At 43.3% G+C, this 14,665-nt stretch overlaps 1 protein-coding gene and 1 long non-coding RNA gene across 7 annotated transcripts in view; one reads left to right on the forward strand and one right to left on the reverse strand.

The window, feature by feature from the left end:
* LOC133207420 (uncharacterized) overlaps positions 1–14,665 on the forward strand; it is a 35,211-nt gene that overhangs the window by 16,959 nt on the left and 3,587 nt on the right. Inside the window, exon 2 of the long non-coding RNA XR_009724040.1 lies at positions 14,078–14,149. This is a non-coding gene — a long non-coding RNA (uncharacterized LOC133207420). The remainder of the gene's footprint in view (positions 1–14,077; positions 14,150–14,665) is intronic.
* The window catches only part of EPB41L4B (erythrocyte membrane protein band 4.1 like 4B), a 173,114-nt gene continuing 163,548 nt past the window's right edge, over positions 5,100–14,665 (reverse strand). For all 6 annotated transcript variants that reach the window (XM_061344297.1, XM_061344294.1, XM_061344293.1 and 3 more), the window contains 2 exons: positions 11,562–11,725; positions 5,100–9,946 (listed from right to left, as the gene is read on the reverse strand). In XM_061344297.1, the coding sequence (XP_061200281.1) occupies positions 9,877–9,946; positions 11,562–11,725 (234 nt within the window). In that variant the 3' untranslated portion in view covers positions 5,100–9,876. The remainder of the gene's footprint in view (positions 9,947–11,561; positions 11,726–14,665) is intronic.

Genomic DNA, 14,665 nt, shown 5'->3' on the forward strand with positions numbered 1-14,665 from the left:
AGGCACCTGAGAGCACAGAAAAGCAAAAATCACTCCAAGCAGCCTCACACGTATGTTCTTGTTTACTCCTAGCAAAAGTTCAAGTGTTAGGTGTATGAGTGAGAAACTAAGCAGCCACAGGTTTCACATGGTAGCTAGAGCTAAACGTACTCGGTTACTGCTTGAGCCCACGCAGTTACAGGCTGTGGAAGAGATACATGCATAATTCATATGCTTTTAATTAAACGGCAGTATCTTTAATATATTGCATTTATTGTAATTGCATTCATCTCTTCACACTCTTTGACCTACTGAAGCACCACTTTTTTCTTTCTTTCAGTTGCAATATGAGCATAAACAACACTAATTGGGCTTTAGGACTAAACCTGCCAGAGCTGTGCCAGGCTCTCCCTGTTGGAGACAGCAGCTCCAGCACATGATGCACAAGAGCTGCTTAGGGAGATAGAAGCTGCCCTGGACTATCCCACACCTACAGGGGACAAGTCTTGCATATTCGAAAGCTCCTTCCTGGGGCTTGGCACAGCTTCTTTGGAAGGGTTTTCCAGCAAGCAAAGCTGTCCTGCAAGAGCTTTGTTCAAGTAGAGACCGCTGTGCAGCCAGGCCTCTGCAAGCAGGGGTGAACAGGCCAGTGGGACAGTGGCATGTGGATGGCAGAGGTGGCCCTTGGAGATCAACTGAGCCACCTTAGTGTTGCAGAAAGATAACTTTCAGGAGCAGGGTGTCCTTAGAAAGCTTGAAGCTTTTGCCATTCAGTTCCTAGGTAATGCACACAGCTAGGAAATAGCTCACCATTGAATACCGGGCTACTGAGACCTACCATAGCACACCCCTCTTTGCCAAACTCATTGCTGAGCTCCCCATGGACTTGCAATGGGACCTATCAGGGTCAACTTACCTGCACCTCCTGGTGTTTGGGTATGCTGAGCTGAGCAGGTCAGGAAGCAGCAGCCATGGTACAGCTCCTGTGTGGGAAGATGCTTTAAGCCACTGTGGACAGGATACAGGACTAGCAGTGCAGGGGTTCATGTCACAATGATAATGCAGCTTTTCCAGAGAGAGAACCAAGATTGTGTTTGCTGGGACAGGATGGGAGATGGAAATCCCACAAGGAGAGGAACAGTGCAGATTGCTTGGAAATATCCTTACGACTGTCAGAAGAAAGTTTTTCCCCTCCAGGAAGGCATTTAACAATTCTGGTTTGTTAAATGCCACTCTACAGGCCTGATTTTTGTTTTGTTTTTCCCAGCACACAGACACAAAGGAAAAAAAAAAAACAGAAAGCAATTAAAACTGTTTCACTGAGACTTAATGGTATGGTTTTTATGTGAGACTACGTGGGCAAGACCAGAAGTTTGTTGCTGATTTCAGTGCCAGAGAAGTAGTTTGAGGTAAAGAAGAAAAGCACTCAGCTTGGGCTGTCCTTGTGATTTATTACCACATAATGTGTAGCAAGATTGATTCCAGCTGCGTCGCTTTGGGAAGAGAGCACTTACTTGAAGACACCTGAAGGGAATTAATGAGTTGGCAGTTTGCTTTATAACATCTTTCCAGTGTTTCAGTCTGGCCGTGAGGAGGCCTAAAAGTGATGAGCAGGCAGTGAGCTGAGGCAGCTGCAGTGTGAGCAGTGGGACAGATGAAGGAGAGATGAGTGTGACATAGGAGCAGGGTAAAAGACAAGTGTGGATGGAGGAACACCTGCTGAGGGTAAGGGAAAGTGAGGGCTAGCAAGGGGCTTCAGAAGTGCAAAAGACTTCTATCTGGAAAGCAAACAAGGCCAGAGGTGTGTGTGTTGGAGGGGAGGGATGCTTGTGGGGATGAAGGAAGCTGTCAGCCATGAACCTGTCAGTGGTGAGTGATGAGCAGAGGAGGGAAGAGGCTTAGCACAATGGCATGGAGTCCACGAAGGCACTGAGGAGCAGGTGGCTAGAGGAGATACCTTCTGCTCCCGGTGGCTTGTGATCACTAGGGCAAGTTGTCAGGCTGGCCAGAACTCACACTGAGCCTTGGCTTGTAATGGCTGGAAAAGAAAAAATTGGAGCACTCTTTGGTTGCAAAGACAGTTGGCTTCAGGGCTCTCCCTCCCTGTCTCCATACACCGTCAGCCTAGGTGGAGGTGCTGTCATCCTTGCGTTGCCACAAAGCAGCTGTGAGCCAGTGTGACGAGGGTACTGCAGGGTCTCATTCAGAGTGAGCACCTCTACTGCTGAAAGCACTGACCTGAGCCCTGCCACAGGACTCACTCTGTAGCTCGGATTTGAAGGGCACAAGTTTGAAACTCCTTTGCAGGAGGGAGGAATGACCAGTCTTGCAGTGAGGCCCCTGCCATTGTTTCACACACCAGGAAGAGTTCAAGTCACGCAGATGATCCCCACAGCCTCATGTCCACACCATGTCCTCATGTCCATGACACCCAGGGGCAAGGCAGTCTCCAAAATATCCAGAGCCCAAACTGTTGCATGTGTCATTGTTGTGGTGTTACAGCTGAACCTAGGACAGCCCCTTACACATGCAACCACCACAGCTCTCAGTCCCACCAGCCCCAAACCTTCCCTGGGTGCCCCTGGAGCTGAAAACATCTTCCCAGTTCCCAGCAGGGCAGTGCACATCCCACCTCAGAGGATGCAGAGGTTGTGTCAGCCACAGCATGAAATGTACCACAGGAGGGAAGGAAGTGCTAGGGGGGTGTTGGCAGTCCATCCTCCCCCCCCAAAAAAAGACCCCAACAAACCCTTGTCCCCTCCTGCCAAACCAACCAAACCACCCCATGCCCTTGCCAAGCCTGGCACCACTGGACAGGGCCAGCAGCTAGAGCAGAGCAGGAGGCAGTTAGCACAGAAATCACTTTTTGGGTTGTTTTTGAAAGCAGCAAGGTAAATAATCAAAAAGAAAAAACCCAAACCACACCTGAGTTCTTCAGCTCGCTGGGGCCCTGTGATGCTGAGCATCACTGACCAAGTGTCTTCAGAGAAAAGAATTTGTGCTCTGTTTGCCTTGGATTTCCAAAAGAGTTTGCTAACGAAAGGCAAAGGAAGAGCAATGCAGGAGGCTAAGTGGCTCTCTGCTTGAAAAGCTGAATAATCAGTGCATGAAACAGTAAGGATCCATGTGGCTTTTACGCCTCACTGCTGTGCCAGATATTCTGATGGCGGAGCTATGCTGTCACTGGCATCGTATACCACACACACTGTAAAAATTATCATTATAACCCACATAATTAGCATCAATTGCATATTACCTATGTAATGATGCAATTTTATATATGCAATTTTAAAACAAACTAAAAATGCAAACACTGGTTTAGGCAATACTTTTGCCATGAGGCCACCCAGCAGGTGATGGTGTGGGTTGTTTGCTCCTCATTCTCCCTGCTGTTTTCCTCCCTTCTCCCCTGACCATTGCAGACCTGAAAGAAGGGGTCAAGAAGCCACCTCACATACCATATGGGCTACTGGCAGCACATAAGACATAACTGCAATGGTCAGGGTTCTCAGACACATCTGATGCCACAGCTAAGCTGATCCCATGCCCAGTTTCTCACAAGGGCAAGCTTGCTCTCCTCATCTGACACCAGGAGCTGGGGATGCTCCATGGGCCTGGCCTGAGGTGGCTGGGAAAGAGAAATGGTAGATCTTTTACTTACTTGCATCTCTTCCAGCAGGTCTGGTGACAGGCAGCTGTGGCACTGCATTTGCTGCATGGTTGCCCTATAGGGCAAGTTGCATGGACATGGGGATTGCACTGCTGGCCAGCCCCAAAGGCTTCACTGCACTTAAAAGAACATGAACATGGCCTTTCACTAGGGCTGGGTTCTGTTCCACCCTCCTGCACCTATAGGGCAGCCTTCCTGCCCCAGTGCAGCAGCATTTGCACAACACAGCCAGGCTTGTAACTGTTGCTTCATCTTCCCCCCTGCCCTAACAGTGCCTGCATGCAGGGCTGGTTTTCTGTTCTAGAAAGCATGTCCCCTGATAAACAGGATTTACCTCAATGACCTTGCACCCAGTCCTGTAAATCAGTTGCCTGATGATAATAAACCAAAACATTGTTCAGATTTACATCTCTCAAGTCCTCATGCTTCTCAGTTGCAGCCAAGTTACATGAGACTGTTTGCTGACCTTTTAGCACACAGCTTCTCATTTCCCTGCACCCCAGAAAACTAATTCTTTAGTAAAGATGTGTTTTAATGGGAATTAATTAACTAGGTTTGCTGGCTGGATAATCGATTTTCTTGGTACAAATTGAGTACTGACGGAGGAACGTTGATCTGTTTCTCCTCTGCTTTCCCTGCATGGAGATTAAAAATAGAAGAATACCCATTTGGAGAAACTGGGATGGGATCATACTCCTTCTGAATATAGAGTTCTGGCAACCTCAGAAAATGGGGTGAGCGTTACTGGGATTTCATTTCATAAGTGCATTGGAAAACTTAAATGTCAAAATGTCCTGATTTAGAGATCTTGGAACAGAAGAAAATGGAACTGTTTCATTCCGAAGCAACTTTTCATTTAGACATTTCAAGAACAGCAAAATCAAGGGCAAAAATCTAAGTGAAATGTTTCAACTGTGTTAAACAAAAAAATATTTACAATGAACGCGCTTTGTTTTTGTTGCTATTGGGGTTTTGTTTGTTTAGGGTTTCTTGTTTCCTTGGTTTGGTTCTCTGTATTTTGCTTCATGAACCATTTTCATAACTTGGGGTGTCTCAGCCCTGTGTGAAAAGGAACATTTCTTCCCACCCCTCCCACTCCTGCAGTGATTTTCTCCCCATTGAGCCCCTGCTGAAAGACCAGCAACCTGCCACGTTTCATATTTCTCCACCTTGATCCTGCCAGTGTTTTTCCAGCTCTGGTATTCAGAAAAGCATGCCCCAGCTAATGACCCAACAGATGACTGGTACCCTACAACACTAGTCTGTAACCTTAAGCTGGATAAAACCTTCTGGGCGTTTTGAAGAAATTATCTGTTTTTTTCCTTAGGTTGTACTTCATTTTTCATAAAGATGAATCCACTTCATTAGCAACCAAATGTTTCTTTAATTGGCACACTGCCCCATGCCTCCTAAATGACTGATTTGACTACAAACTGCTCAGACTCTGTGGTTTATTTTTCATCTCATTTATTGCAGGCATGAATACAGGAACAGGTAAACAGCTGAGCCGTAAAAGTTTCTCTCTAGGCATGTTTTCAACAAAATGCCATCATACACTGTCTGATGATACATGCTGCTACTCGGATGAAACAAAATGGTGTGAGCAGTCTTACTTTAAAGCTGCCACCCACCAGTCAAAGCTGCAGCTGCCAGAGAAGCCTTCTCCTCCACTTACTCTCTCCCTTCCCTCCTTCTCCACGTCATCTACAGGTTCTTTTACGGCACTTAACTTTACAAAACACAGTTGTGAGGCTGATCTTACATGCAATTACAGAGCAGCCTCAGTATATTTATTGCAAACTCCTTGAACATCAGGACATTAAAAAAAAAAAAAGAAAAAGAAAAATGTTAAAAAAAGAAACACTGTCCCATTGCATAATTACGAGTCATTTTCTGTAGCCAATGAACCAGAAATGTGTTCAGAAACAAACAAAAAGAATAAAAAAGAAAACCAAAGGATAGTTGTAAACAGTGCAAACAAAACACGATGCTGCCTCCAGTGAAACATTTCACTGCATTGCCAGCTCTGTTTCAAATGGGCACGTAGGCATCCTGTTGCAAGAGAGTTGTGAAGCCACGAACAGAAACTTTGGAGGAGTTAATTTTCATACATTGCACTTTCAGGGCCTAAGGATGTTTGAAACGTGAAAAATCTACACACGCTGTGGGACCTGATAAGAGACGTGGGATCCCAAACAATGAAAGAAAACCCGGTTATTCCTTTTAAAACAAAATAGTGAAAACAGCTGAACCACACAAAGCCAAAGCACAATTGGCTGGCTTCCATAGGAGACTGCAATATGAGAAAATATTTAACTCCTTGCATAGCTATTTAAATGGCCGATAAATTTTGCTGGAATCACCCAAACATGACAACATTGCATTCTGCCGCTTAGAGACTTCACGCTGGAAAGCTGGGATCTGCTGAGCGGGTCAGAGCATCACTCAGGGCACTGCTAAAAGCCAGGGACACCCCTGGCAGGCTTTGCCAGCATGGCGATAGCAGGAGGTTTCATCAACCAGTGCCTCCCAAACAGGGCACAACTATAACGAAGCCTCTGTGCTTACTACGCCACTGTCAGTTACTCCAGCTCTCTGTTCTCCCCATAAGGGACACAAGCTGTTCTGACAACAGGGTGTTTCTGGTAGTATATTTACACCTAACGCGCAAGGCTTTTGCTGGCAGAGCTACAATGATCACAAGTCGTACCTCAAAGCACCCTGGATGATATGTCTGTGTTGGCAAGGGTTTGCAATGTAGACCTAACCAGAGGGACGGAGAGCAGGATTCATCTCACTTAAGCTATATAAAGGTAGACATTTAAGTCAGAGGCACCTCCGGAAGACAGTTCCTTTGATCTCTCGTCAGGTGAGAGTTGAGCATATTAACATTAGGTGAGATGAACCCTTTCCCAGGAGAGCTGACGAGACAAACTCCTTTCAGCCACCCTTTCCTGTCACCAGCTCTGGAGACCATGCTTCAGAAGGCTGCTGTCCAAATGCGTTATCTTTACACACGTCAATGTACATGATAATGATAGCCTGTGCTGGGCTTCATGCTGCCACAACTACATATGGAAGCTCATTAAAGCTAGCTCAGATACTTCTGCACTGTTATATAGACATACCCTCGGCAGAGTATCCTTTAACACCTGTAAAGTTAAAGTCTAGGGGCAAATCTAGGCTATCTGCCCCTCAGCATATGTTCATGTTGACATTGTCTTGTTTACAGTAGTTTTGGGTAACATGTGTCCTAACACTGTAATTCCCAACCAGACGTGAGGCAGGAGTGTTTATTCAGAGGATGTGAAAACTGAGACACTTAAGCGTGGCTGAAGAACGTACACAGTAAGAAAGAACAAGGCGATGACATTCCACAGTTAAAAGTTTAGTTTGATAACAGTAGAACAGTTTTAATAAAGCTCCATTAGGCTGCAGAATAGGTGGCAGCCAGTGGATAAGACACTAAAACAAGACAAGGCAACATACTTGGGGTTGTTCTGTGGAAAACATCCCCCAGGACCTAAGTGGCCATGCGAGCCTTTCCCTCTTCTCCTGGTGGGAGCCAGGGAGGGAGGAGTTCCTGCTCTTTCTTGGCTACGCCAGGGCACGACTTTACTATAAAGACTTGGCCGCTGTAAAATAACCTTGCTTCACGTTTCTTGTTCTCCAGTTCTAGTTCAGCTCCAGAATTTTTATACAATGGGAGCAAAAGGTTGCATTTAAAATAGTAAATAAATAGCTTGATCACAGGCCAGAACATCTGATGGGCTGGTCTGAGTCAGGCATTCAGTTTTGCTAAAGGCTTTTGCTTTTGTGACCAGACTGCCTTGATGTGCGTAATCGGATCTGTTTGCCCCCAAACCTGAAGGCATATTGCGGGGTTCCCAAAGTCCACTCCATGGCAATCGGTACAGCTGATGTGTGCATTCAGATCAGGGTTTTTTCTGTTTTTCCTTGACAATGACTTTGTGAAACTGCTGCCAGTTCACATACAACTGGGGGTTGCCTAACAGTAGGCAGAAGACCAAGTTCAGCTGGAGTCAGTACTGTGCCATTCTCAACCTTACTTTGCTTTCTTCTCCCAAAACAGAAGCTTTAATTATAATTTTCTTTTATTTGTTCTTCACAGTGCTCATTTTCACTTGAGCACAGACAAAATGGGCTGCTCTTCTCCACCCCCCAGTCCCTTCTGGGAAGCGGCAAGAAAAGAGTAACAGGACATGGAAGAGGCAGGCTCTTGTGGCTGTTGCATTTCCTCTCCTTTCTGATTTCTTCATAGGGGTTTAAAGTTCCTAAGCTGTTTTGAATAACCTTGGATCGATGGAGTGGTACATTAAAATATAAGCAGCAGAAGTGTTCTGGGACTGTAACTAGAAGGTGGGCAGTGTACAAGTCACATCTGATCACCCCACAAAGTCACCTGAACGCTCTGAAATCTGCAGTCCAGGTGTGTTTCTGTGGCTCCTTGTGCCCATTGCTCATGTTGAGCTACTTCATTACATTTTGTATAGTGAGTTTCTATCTAATACTTGTGTGGGGCTTTTTGCCCCGCTTCACTGCAAACTGAAATTTTGGGGTTGGTGGATTTGACTGGGAAGCCTAATGCCAATTTCTTGTCCCAGTAAATATAAAATAGGCAAGTCATTTTATACCTCCACATTGCAATTCACAGTGCTACAATGCTTTCAAGAACTCTCATTTCAGAAAAACAGCATAAGTTAACTCCGAAGGAAACCCAGTCTCACATCAAAAACTTCCCAGGCTTCACACAAACAAACTGCTTAAGTTGAGATAAAGCCATTGTAATCAGTATCAAATTAAGGGCAATATTTTATCTTAATACAAACAAGAGAACATACAGAGTAACAGAAAAATATACATCTTCAGCCATACAAAACGCACAAAAGCTTTCCTGTTGGAAGAGTACCTTGTAGCTGACAGCTGTTGGTAGCTTTCTAGATGACCCTGCAATACTGAACAGGGGGGAATGGAGAACTTCTTTCTTCCTTTTTTACCTAGGAAATAGTTGGTAGCATTACCTGTATACTATAAACACCCTCCCTGGGGCTGCGGTTCTGCTAGTGCTGGACCACCCACCCCACCTGATGCCTGAGATAGCTCCACTGAATGCAGAGGCTGCTTGCGTGCTGGAGGTGAAGGGGACGTATAGCCAGGCGTACCCTTCACAGGTTTGCCAGTACACATGTGCTGATTAGTAGAGTGAAAAAAGAGGGTATAGACACAGCTATGCCATAAACTATAATTGTTACTATTCTTTAAAGTGATCAATAAATTCATGTCAGTCACGAAGGTGGTTTATCTATCCAAGAAGGAAAAAATAGCTCCCTGCATGAGCTATGTCCACACCGCTGAGGCTCTGCAACCTTCAGTGCTGGGGCAGAAGCTGTCTGAGTCTGGGCAAGCCCTAATGCCTAGGCAACCTGGAGAAGGTAAAGCTTCTCACTCAGTTAAAAAAAGTCAGTATCAAGCTAGAAAGTCAGTAGCAAATTACTTTAAACAACTGATTTTTTTCATTAATGGAAATACGGTAGGATTTAGTTGAAGGTTTAGGTCAAGATGACAATCTATAGGGAGTGTTGGGTGCGTATACCTGTATGGTGGGGTGTCTTTCCCCTTTGCAGCTATTTATATCTCTGAGTGAAGGTTAAGGTTAGGAATTGAATAAGACAGCCGTTTATTTTTCTGTGGAAACTAACAGTCCTGGGGTTAGGATGTAATAATCATTCTTCTGCTTTAAAAATGGTTCTTTAACAAATAGCAGTAGCTCATTGCAATTTTCAGTTGTACAAAATGACATATTTTCTATGTTACTATCAAAATATTCTGCATAACATTAATTTCTGTGCACTTATTAACATATGTACAGAACAGTGTTTCCCAATAGAAATCAGTATGCTCCTTGCTGATCCTTTTTGCCCTAGATTTACCAAAACCAAACCAGAAATTAATTGTGTTAATAGTATAAAATCTCAGGAGAGATAAAGGATTGAAGGTTGATTTCCCAGCAGCAAATGAATAAAGGGACTCCTTCAAGTTAAAGTCTAGCTGAGACTTAATTTTAACCAACCATAGTGAATCCAGGTGAGCCAGGTATATCACACGTTTTCCTGGTGCATTATGTTGAGTACACAGAAGCAGAGGAATGTAGACAGAAGGCACATGAAAGGCCCCGATCCAGTCTCCATCTGACGGAAGTGCGAACTTCATAATTCTGTCATCAAGAGTCTTTTCATCATTTTCTCTCTCTCAAGTTCACGCCTCAGAGTCTCAGCGCTGTGTAATTAATGTACAAAGAGCCAGTTACGGGGACAACAATAAGTCTCAGATTTCAATTTAAAATAATTAACATTTTCAAAATACCAAAGGAGGGGAGAAAAGGCCAGGCTCAATTCAGTGAAAAGGCTGATAACTGATGGCCGATTCAAAACAAGTACCGCTTGGTATTTCTGAAGAGCAAACAGAGGCAAGAAAAAGGACATAAAAAGACCCACATGGAGAAACGGTTTAGGATTTCATCTCATCCCCATTAAAGGCTACTGATTTCAAAGGAAACTGGACTGGGACTCTGTAAATGAAACAGCTACAATAAATGCCACCACAAAAGACTGGTGTTACAGCCTTCTGCTCCTTGGCGTGGTCTGATATTGGGGATACCTATGTTCATGGAATTTACCATAGCCCTGCACCCATCAGGCTGTGGGAAGCAGAGCCTGAAGTCCTTGCTCTCATACCCCAAATCACTCCAGAGCCAGCACACTTTGCAACACTGGGAACGTCCCGAGTTAGTGATTCCATTTCTTAATAAATAGTGTATGTAAGGGAGGGTGGGGGAAACCAACACAAAACTGTTTACAGTGTGGTTCTGACAGTTACGTATCTTTATGCTTGTAAACCAGTTTGGAAATTTAAACTGCAGTGCAGAAACCTTGCAGCCCATTCATGAGCAAGGAGGGGTGGAATCACCCACTAGTATTTGAGACATCCTACAGAAGCTGAGTTCTGCACTACAGCTCCAGAATTACATTTTCACTGGGATGATAAATTTGTCAATAAGTTAGCAATGTTGAATAAGTGTGCAGGTGCAATTAAACCACCATCTGCAAGAAATAATTCACAAATGAAAGTGGGAATTGACCATGAATCGGAAAGTAAAAAGCCTCATTTATAATGACGCCAAAGAAATGCTTTTCAACATAACCCTAGGAATTTTTTTTCCTCCAGAAATATTGAACGTATCCACTTCTACATTTGTATTCAGTAGCTTATCAGCTTGGCAAATTCAGCTGTGATTACATTCTAGAATAAGAAGCCAGCATGCAAAACTGGTAAGATGGAGGAATAGAAAACTGAAAGCAGGCTGCCTCTGGAAAGATGGGATGGCTTATTGCTTCTCTGAGAAACTACAAGAAAGACCACTGCAGCTTGACAGGACTTAAAAAAAAAAAAAGAGGAACAAGAAAGAAAACCAGGGTCTGTTTTTCATTTAGAAGAGCAGACATTTCTTAACCTCAGCCTTCCCCCCCAGATATTACATTTCAAAAAACAAACTGCAGCAGCAATTATTAAAATAAAACCTTTGTGGTTCAGACTTTTCTGAGGAAAATCTACACAACCCTTTCTCTTCAGGCCACTGGCCACAGAAGTTGTACACTGCTGGCTGCAGCAGTTAGTTAAGGTAAGGGCTTTTTCTCAGAGCAGGTATGAGCTATAGATATTTCTTTATATAACCCTTTACATATTCTGAAGTAGGTGTTGAGCAGCAAGTAGAAATCTTTTACTATGGGGGAAATGGCAATTTATAGTAATTATAATAAGAAAAAGAGAAATCATTCTGATTCGTTTAATGCAGAGAACGTCGTAGTATTTCTGTGGAAGAATTGCACAGTACCTGTCTGCCAGTGAAATCGGTTTATGCGACGTATATACTGTCTGCACCGTTGGAGTAGGTATAGTGTCTGCCAAAGATCTCAGTACTGGCGATGGAGTTACCAGCGTTATCTTAGGGGATGACTGCACTGTACAGCATTGTAATTTGCTGTCTGCAAATTCTGCCTACAAGAAAAGTACACAGACACAGAAAGGGAAAAAGTGTAGATTAGCTTTTGCTATCTTTCACCATCCAATTCATTGCCAAACACTCAGTAACAAGTAATAATGAGAACAAACAGGAGTCTGTAGCTATAGCTGCTCAGTGCCCCCTCCGTGTGTGCTGAACAGCCACCTCTTTTGATAGCTTTTTCAGAGCTGTGCCTGAGGGACAAGCCTGATGGCATCATGCCCTATGTGAGATAAAACTCCATGTATGGGACTGGCAGCATTTGGATAAAAGACATAATCAGTTTGGAGAATGCTGCTGTTAGTTTTGCATTTTCCCTAAAAGTAAAGAACGCTGACTACATTTGGATTATTCTTCAGATATCCTATACAATTTTAAGGTGGGTCCCAAGTTTCAAAGTGTCCATCCCTTTTCCACACTTACTAACTGGGACATGCCTCAAGAGAAATATTCTTGTAGCATCTAGTGACAGGTACATAAAAGCAATATTGGAAGTGCTGTTCTAAGACAAAACAGCAAGCAACCATCTCCTGTCTTTCAGCACTGCATTATTACAGCAAAGACTGGGCCAGATAATAAAAGTGGAGGGACAGGATCCCTAAAAATAAAACAGCCCTGGTCCTGTTTTTTGACATGGACTATTTCTCATGCAAACCAACACTGGCTAGTATCCTCCTGGTACCAGCTGCATTTCTTTCTTGACAACTTTTTCTTCTGAACTTAGTTCAGGCTTTAAGGCAAGGAGGAAGGTAAGTCACCATCATAATGGAGCAGCTGCTTGAATAGTAGCTTTTTTTCTCTGTCTTAATTCTTTCTCAAATTCTGCAAGCCACACAGGATCAATGCTAACCACAAACAAATCAGTTTAATCAGTGGGACAATTATTTGAGCCCAGGAAAGAATGGCTGTGTTAGGTTTGCTTGCCCATTGCCATTTTTTAACGTGTTTCTGCTCACGTTTCAGATAAATGCATCTGATGTGCTCCAAAACAACCTCTGAAGCAAAAGGAATTCCATTAACTCCGCAAAATTAGTAAAATGGAAAGTGTAAAACCAACTAAAGAAACTCTTCCTCCACACTTGGCCAATTATGTGTGTACACAGTGGCTAATACAACCTCTTGGAACTTCTCTGTCATTCAACTTTTAAAACTCAACCTTACAAGCTTCAGGAGTACCAACTTTTGTGTTCCTCGTACAGGATCCATGTGCTCTGAGGACTGACAGATCTTAATTTACTTTATGAGGAGGCATCACTCTGCGAAGCTGATGAAAATTCTTCCAGCCTTACTGAAATCAGCAGGGCAGTGACAAATTACACTTGATGAAGATTTGCCCTGAGTCCTAAAGTGTGTTTGCTCTGGATAACAGTATATTTACAGTAAATATATCCTAAGCATCTTTATATATATATATATATGTACATATGCCTGCACAGTATGTTTGAGCTAAATATTTAACTGGTCTAAACAGATATAATTCCATTAATTTAAACCTGTGTGACTCATACCAGTCTGTGAGTATGGTCATGGAGCCTGCCATTTCTCTACAGAAATCTCTGAAATCCAGAGGGCTTTCTGGCATGCAGCTTGTTTTTAAACATCCCAGGCAACCAGGTTCTCTTCTTTTACCTCTGCTAAGAACAACAGAGCTACATATACACCACTGAATTAGAAGCCCTACACAAAAGGTAAAGCCTTCCAAATGGCACCATTCTTAGCTTTTCCCTCCTCAATGACATTCCAGTGTTTTGCTCCAAGCTAAAAAAAAAATAAATAAATAAAAAGTGAACGGGAAGCAACGAAAAGAAAAGGAAAAGCCCAAACAAGGAAAAACATTAATAAATGTCTGGGAAAAATCTGGGACTGTGTGTGACTGGAGGACACTGAGAGTTGAATCTGCCGGCAAGCCCAAGCATTGATCTATATCTTTCCCTCACAGCTCCCACCTGCGGTGTAGGAAGCCTGCAGCAAGAAGCTCAAGTCCTCAACAGAGCCCATGCAGCAGGATGAACTGAAATGCTGCTGGGGAGAAGCACGTCTCTTTGGGCTGGGATGGAGGACCATGAAACACAGGACCAAAGTCTAATTAACCTCCCTAATTGTTTTCCCATCTTTATGTAGTCCTCTCAGTAGCTCTCGCTTACCACAGCTATTTGTACATAACTCACTCATGTATGGAAACCTATAATGGATCACACATCATTAGATTTTTATTGTAATGGTCTTTTAAGTATTTGTGCTCTGGATTCTACCCTCCACTCTGCCCAGGCAAATGGGACTCTATAGGAAGAAGAGGGAATTTCAGAAAGATTGGTTTGAATTTTACTTTGCTTCTTCTCTCCTAAGAGAGCATAACAAAAATGTCAGCATTTGAATTTACCATAAAAGAGACATTTTCTGCAAGACAGAAATTTCTGTGGGTAAGTATATCAGGGTAGTTTCTGTTACATTTTAAAGTGCCATTGCCCCAACAATGAAAAATTATTTCATACAGCCTTCCTAAATTTTGCTTTTATCATAACTCTCCTAGGCAGAAAACCAATTTCTGAACAATCATTCTAATTAGAGGGAAAACTATTGTGGGCACATCTTCTTGCTTATATAAAGTACCGTGAGAGACACAAACACTGCAACTTTGATTTATCTTCTACCACAGTTGTATTACCTGGGCTTGGCTGACCTACTGCGACTTATTCCCATGTATTTTTGGGTACCTTTAATTAAAGCTCAACAGTGGCACTGACACAGGTTGGGGAGGCTAACTAACTTTGGCTTTAAAATACCTATGTGGAGAAAAACAACAGATCAATCCCATGGCCAGGTTTACTGTGAAAGAAAAGCCTCTCTTTTTAAATCATTAGACAGTTATTGCACATGGCCCAACAGTGATTGAAGCTACTTATGGCTGATTATATGCCAGTTACAGATTGCTGCTA

This window comes from Neopsephotus bourkii, unplaced genomic scaffold (genome assembly GCF_033783945.1).
Source record: "Neopsephotus bourkii isolate Nb327-2 ecotype Australia unplaced genomic scaffold, CSIRO-AGI_Nbou_v1 NB_207, whole genome shotgun sequence".
In the NCBI taxonomy this organism is placed as follows: domain Eukaryota; kingdom Metazoa; phylum Chordata; class Aves; order Psittaciformes; family Psittacidae; genus Neopsephotus; species Neopsephotus bourkii.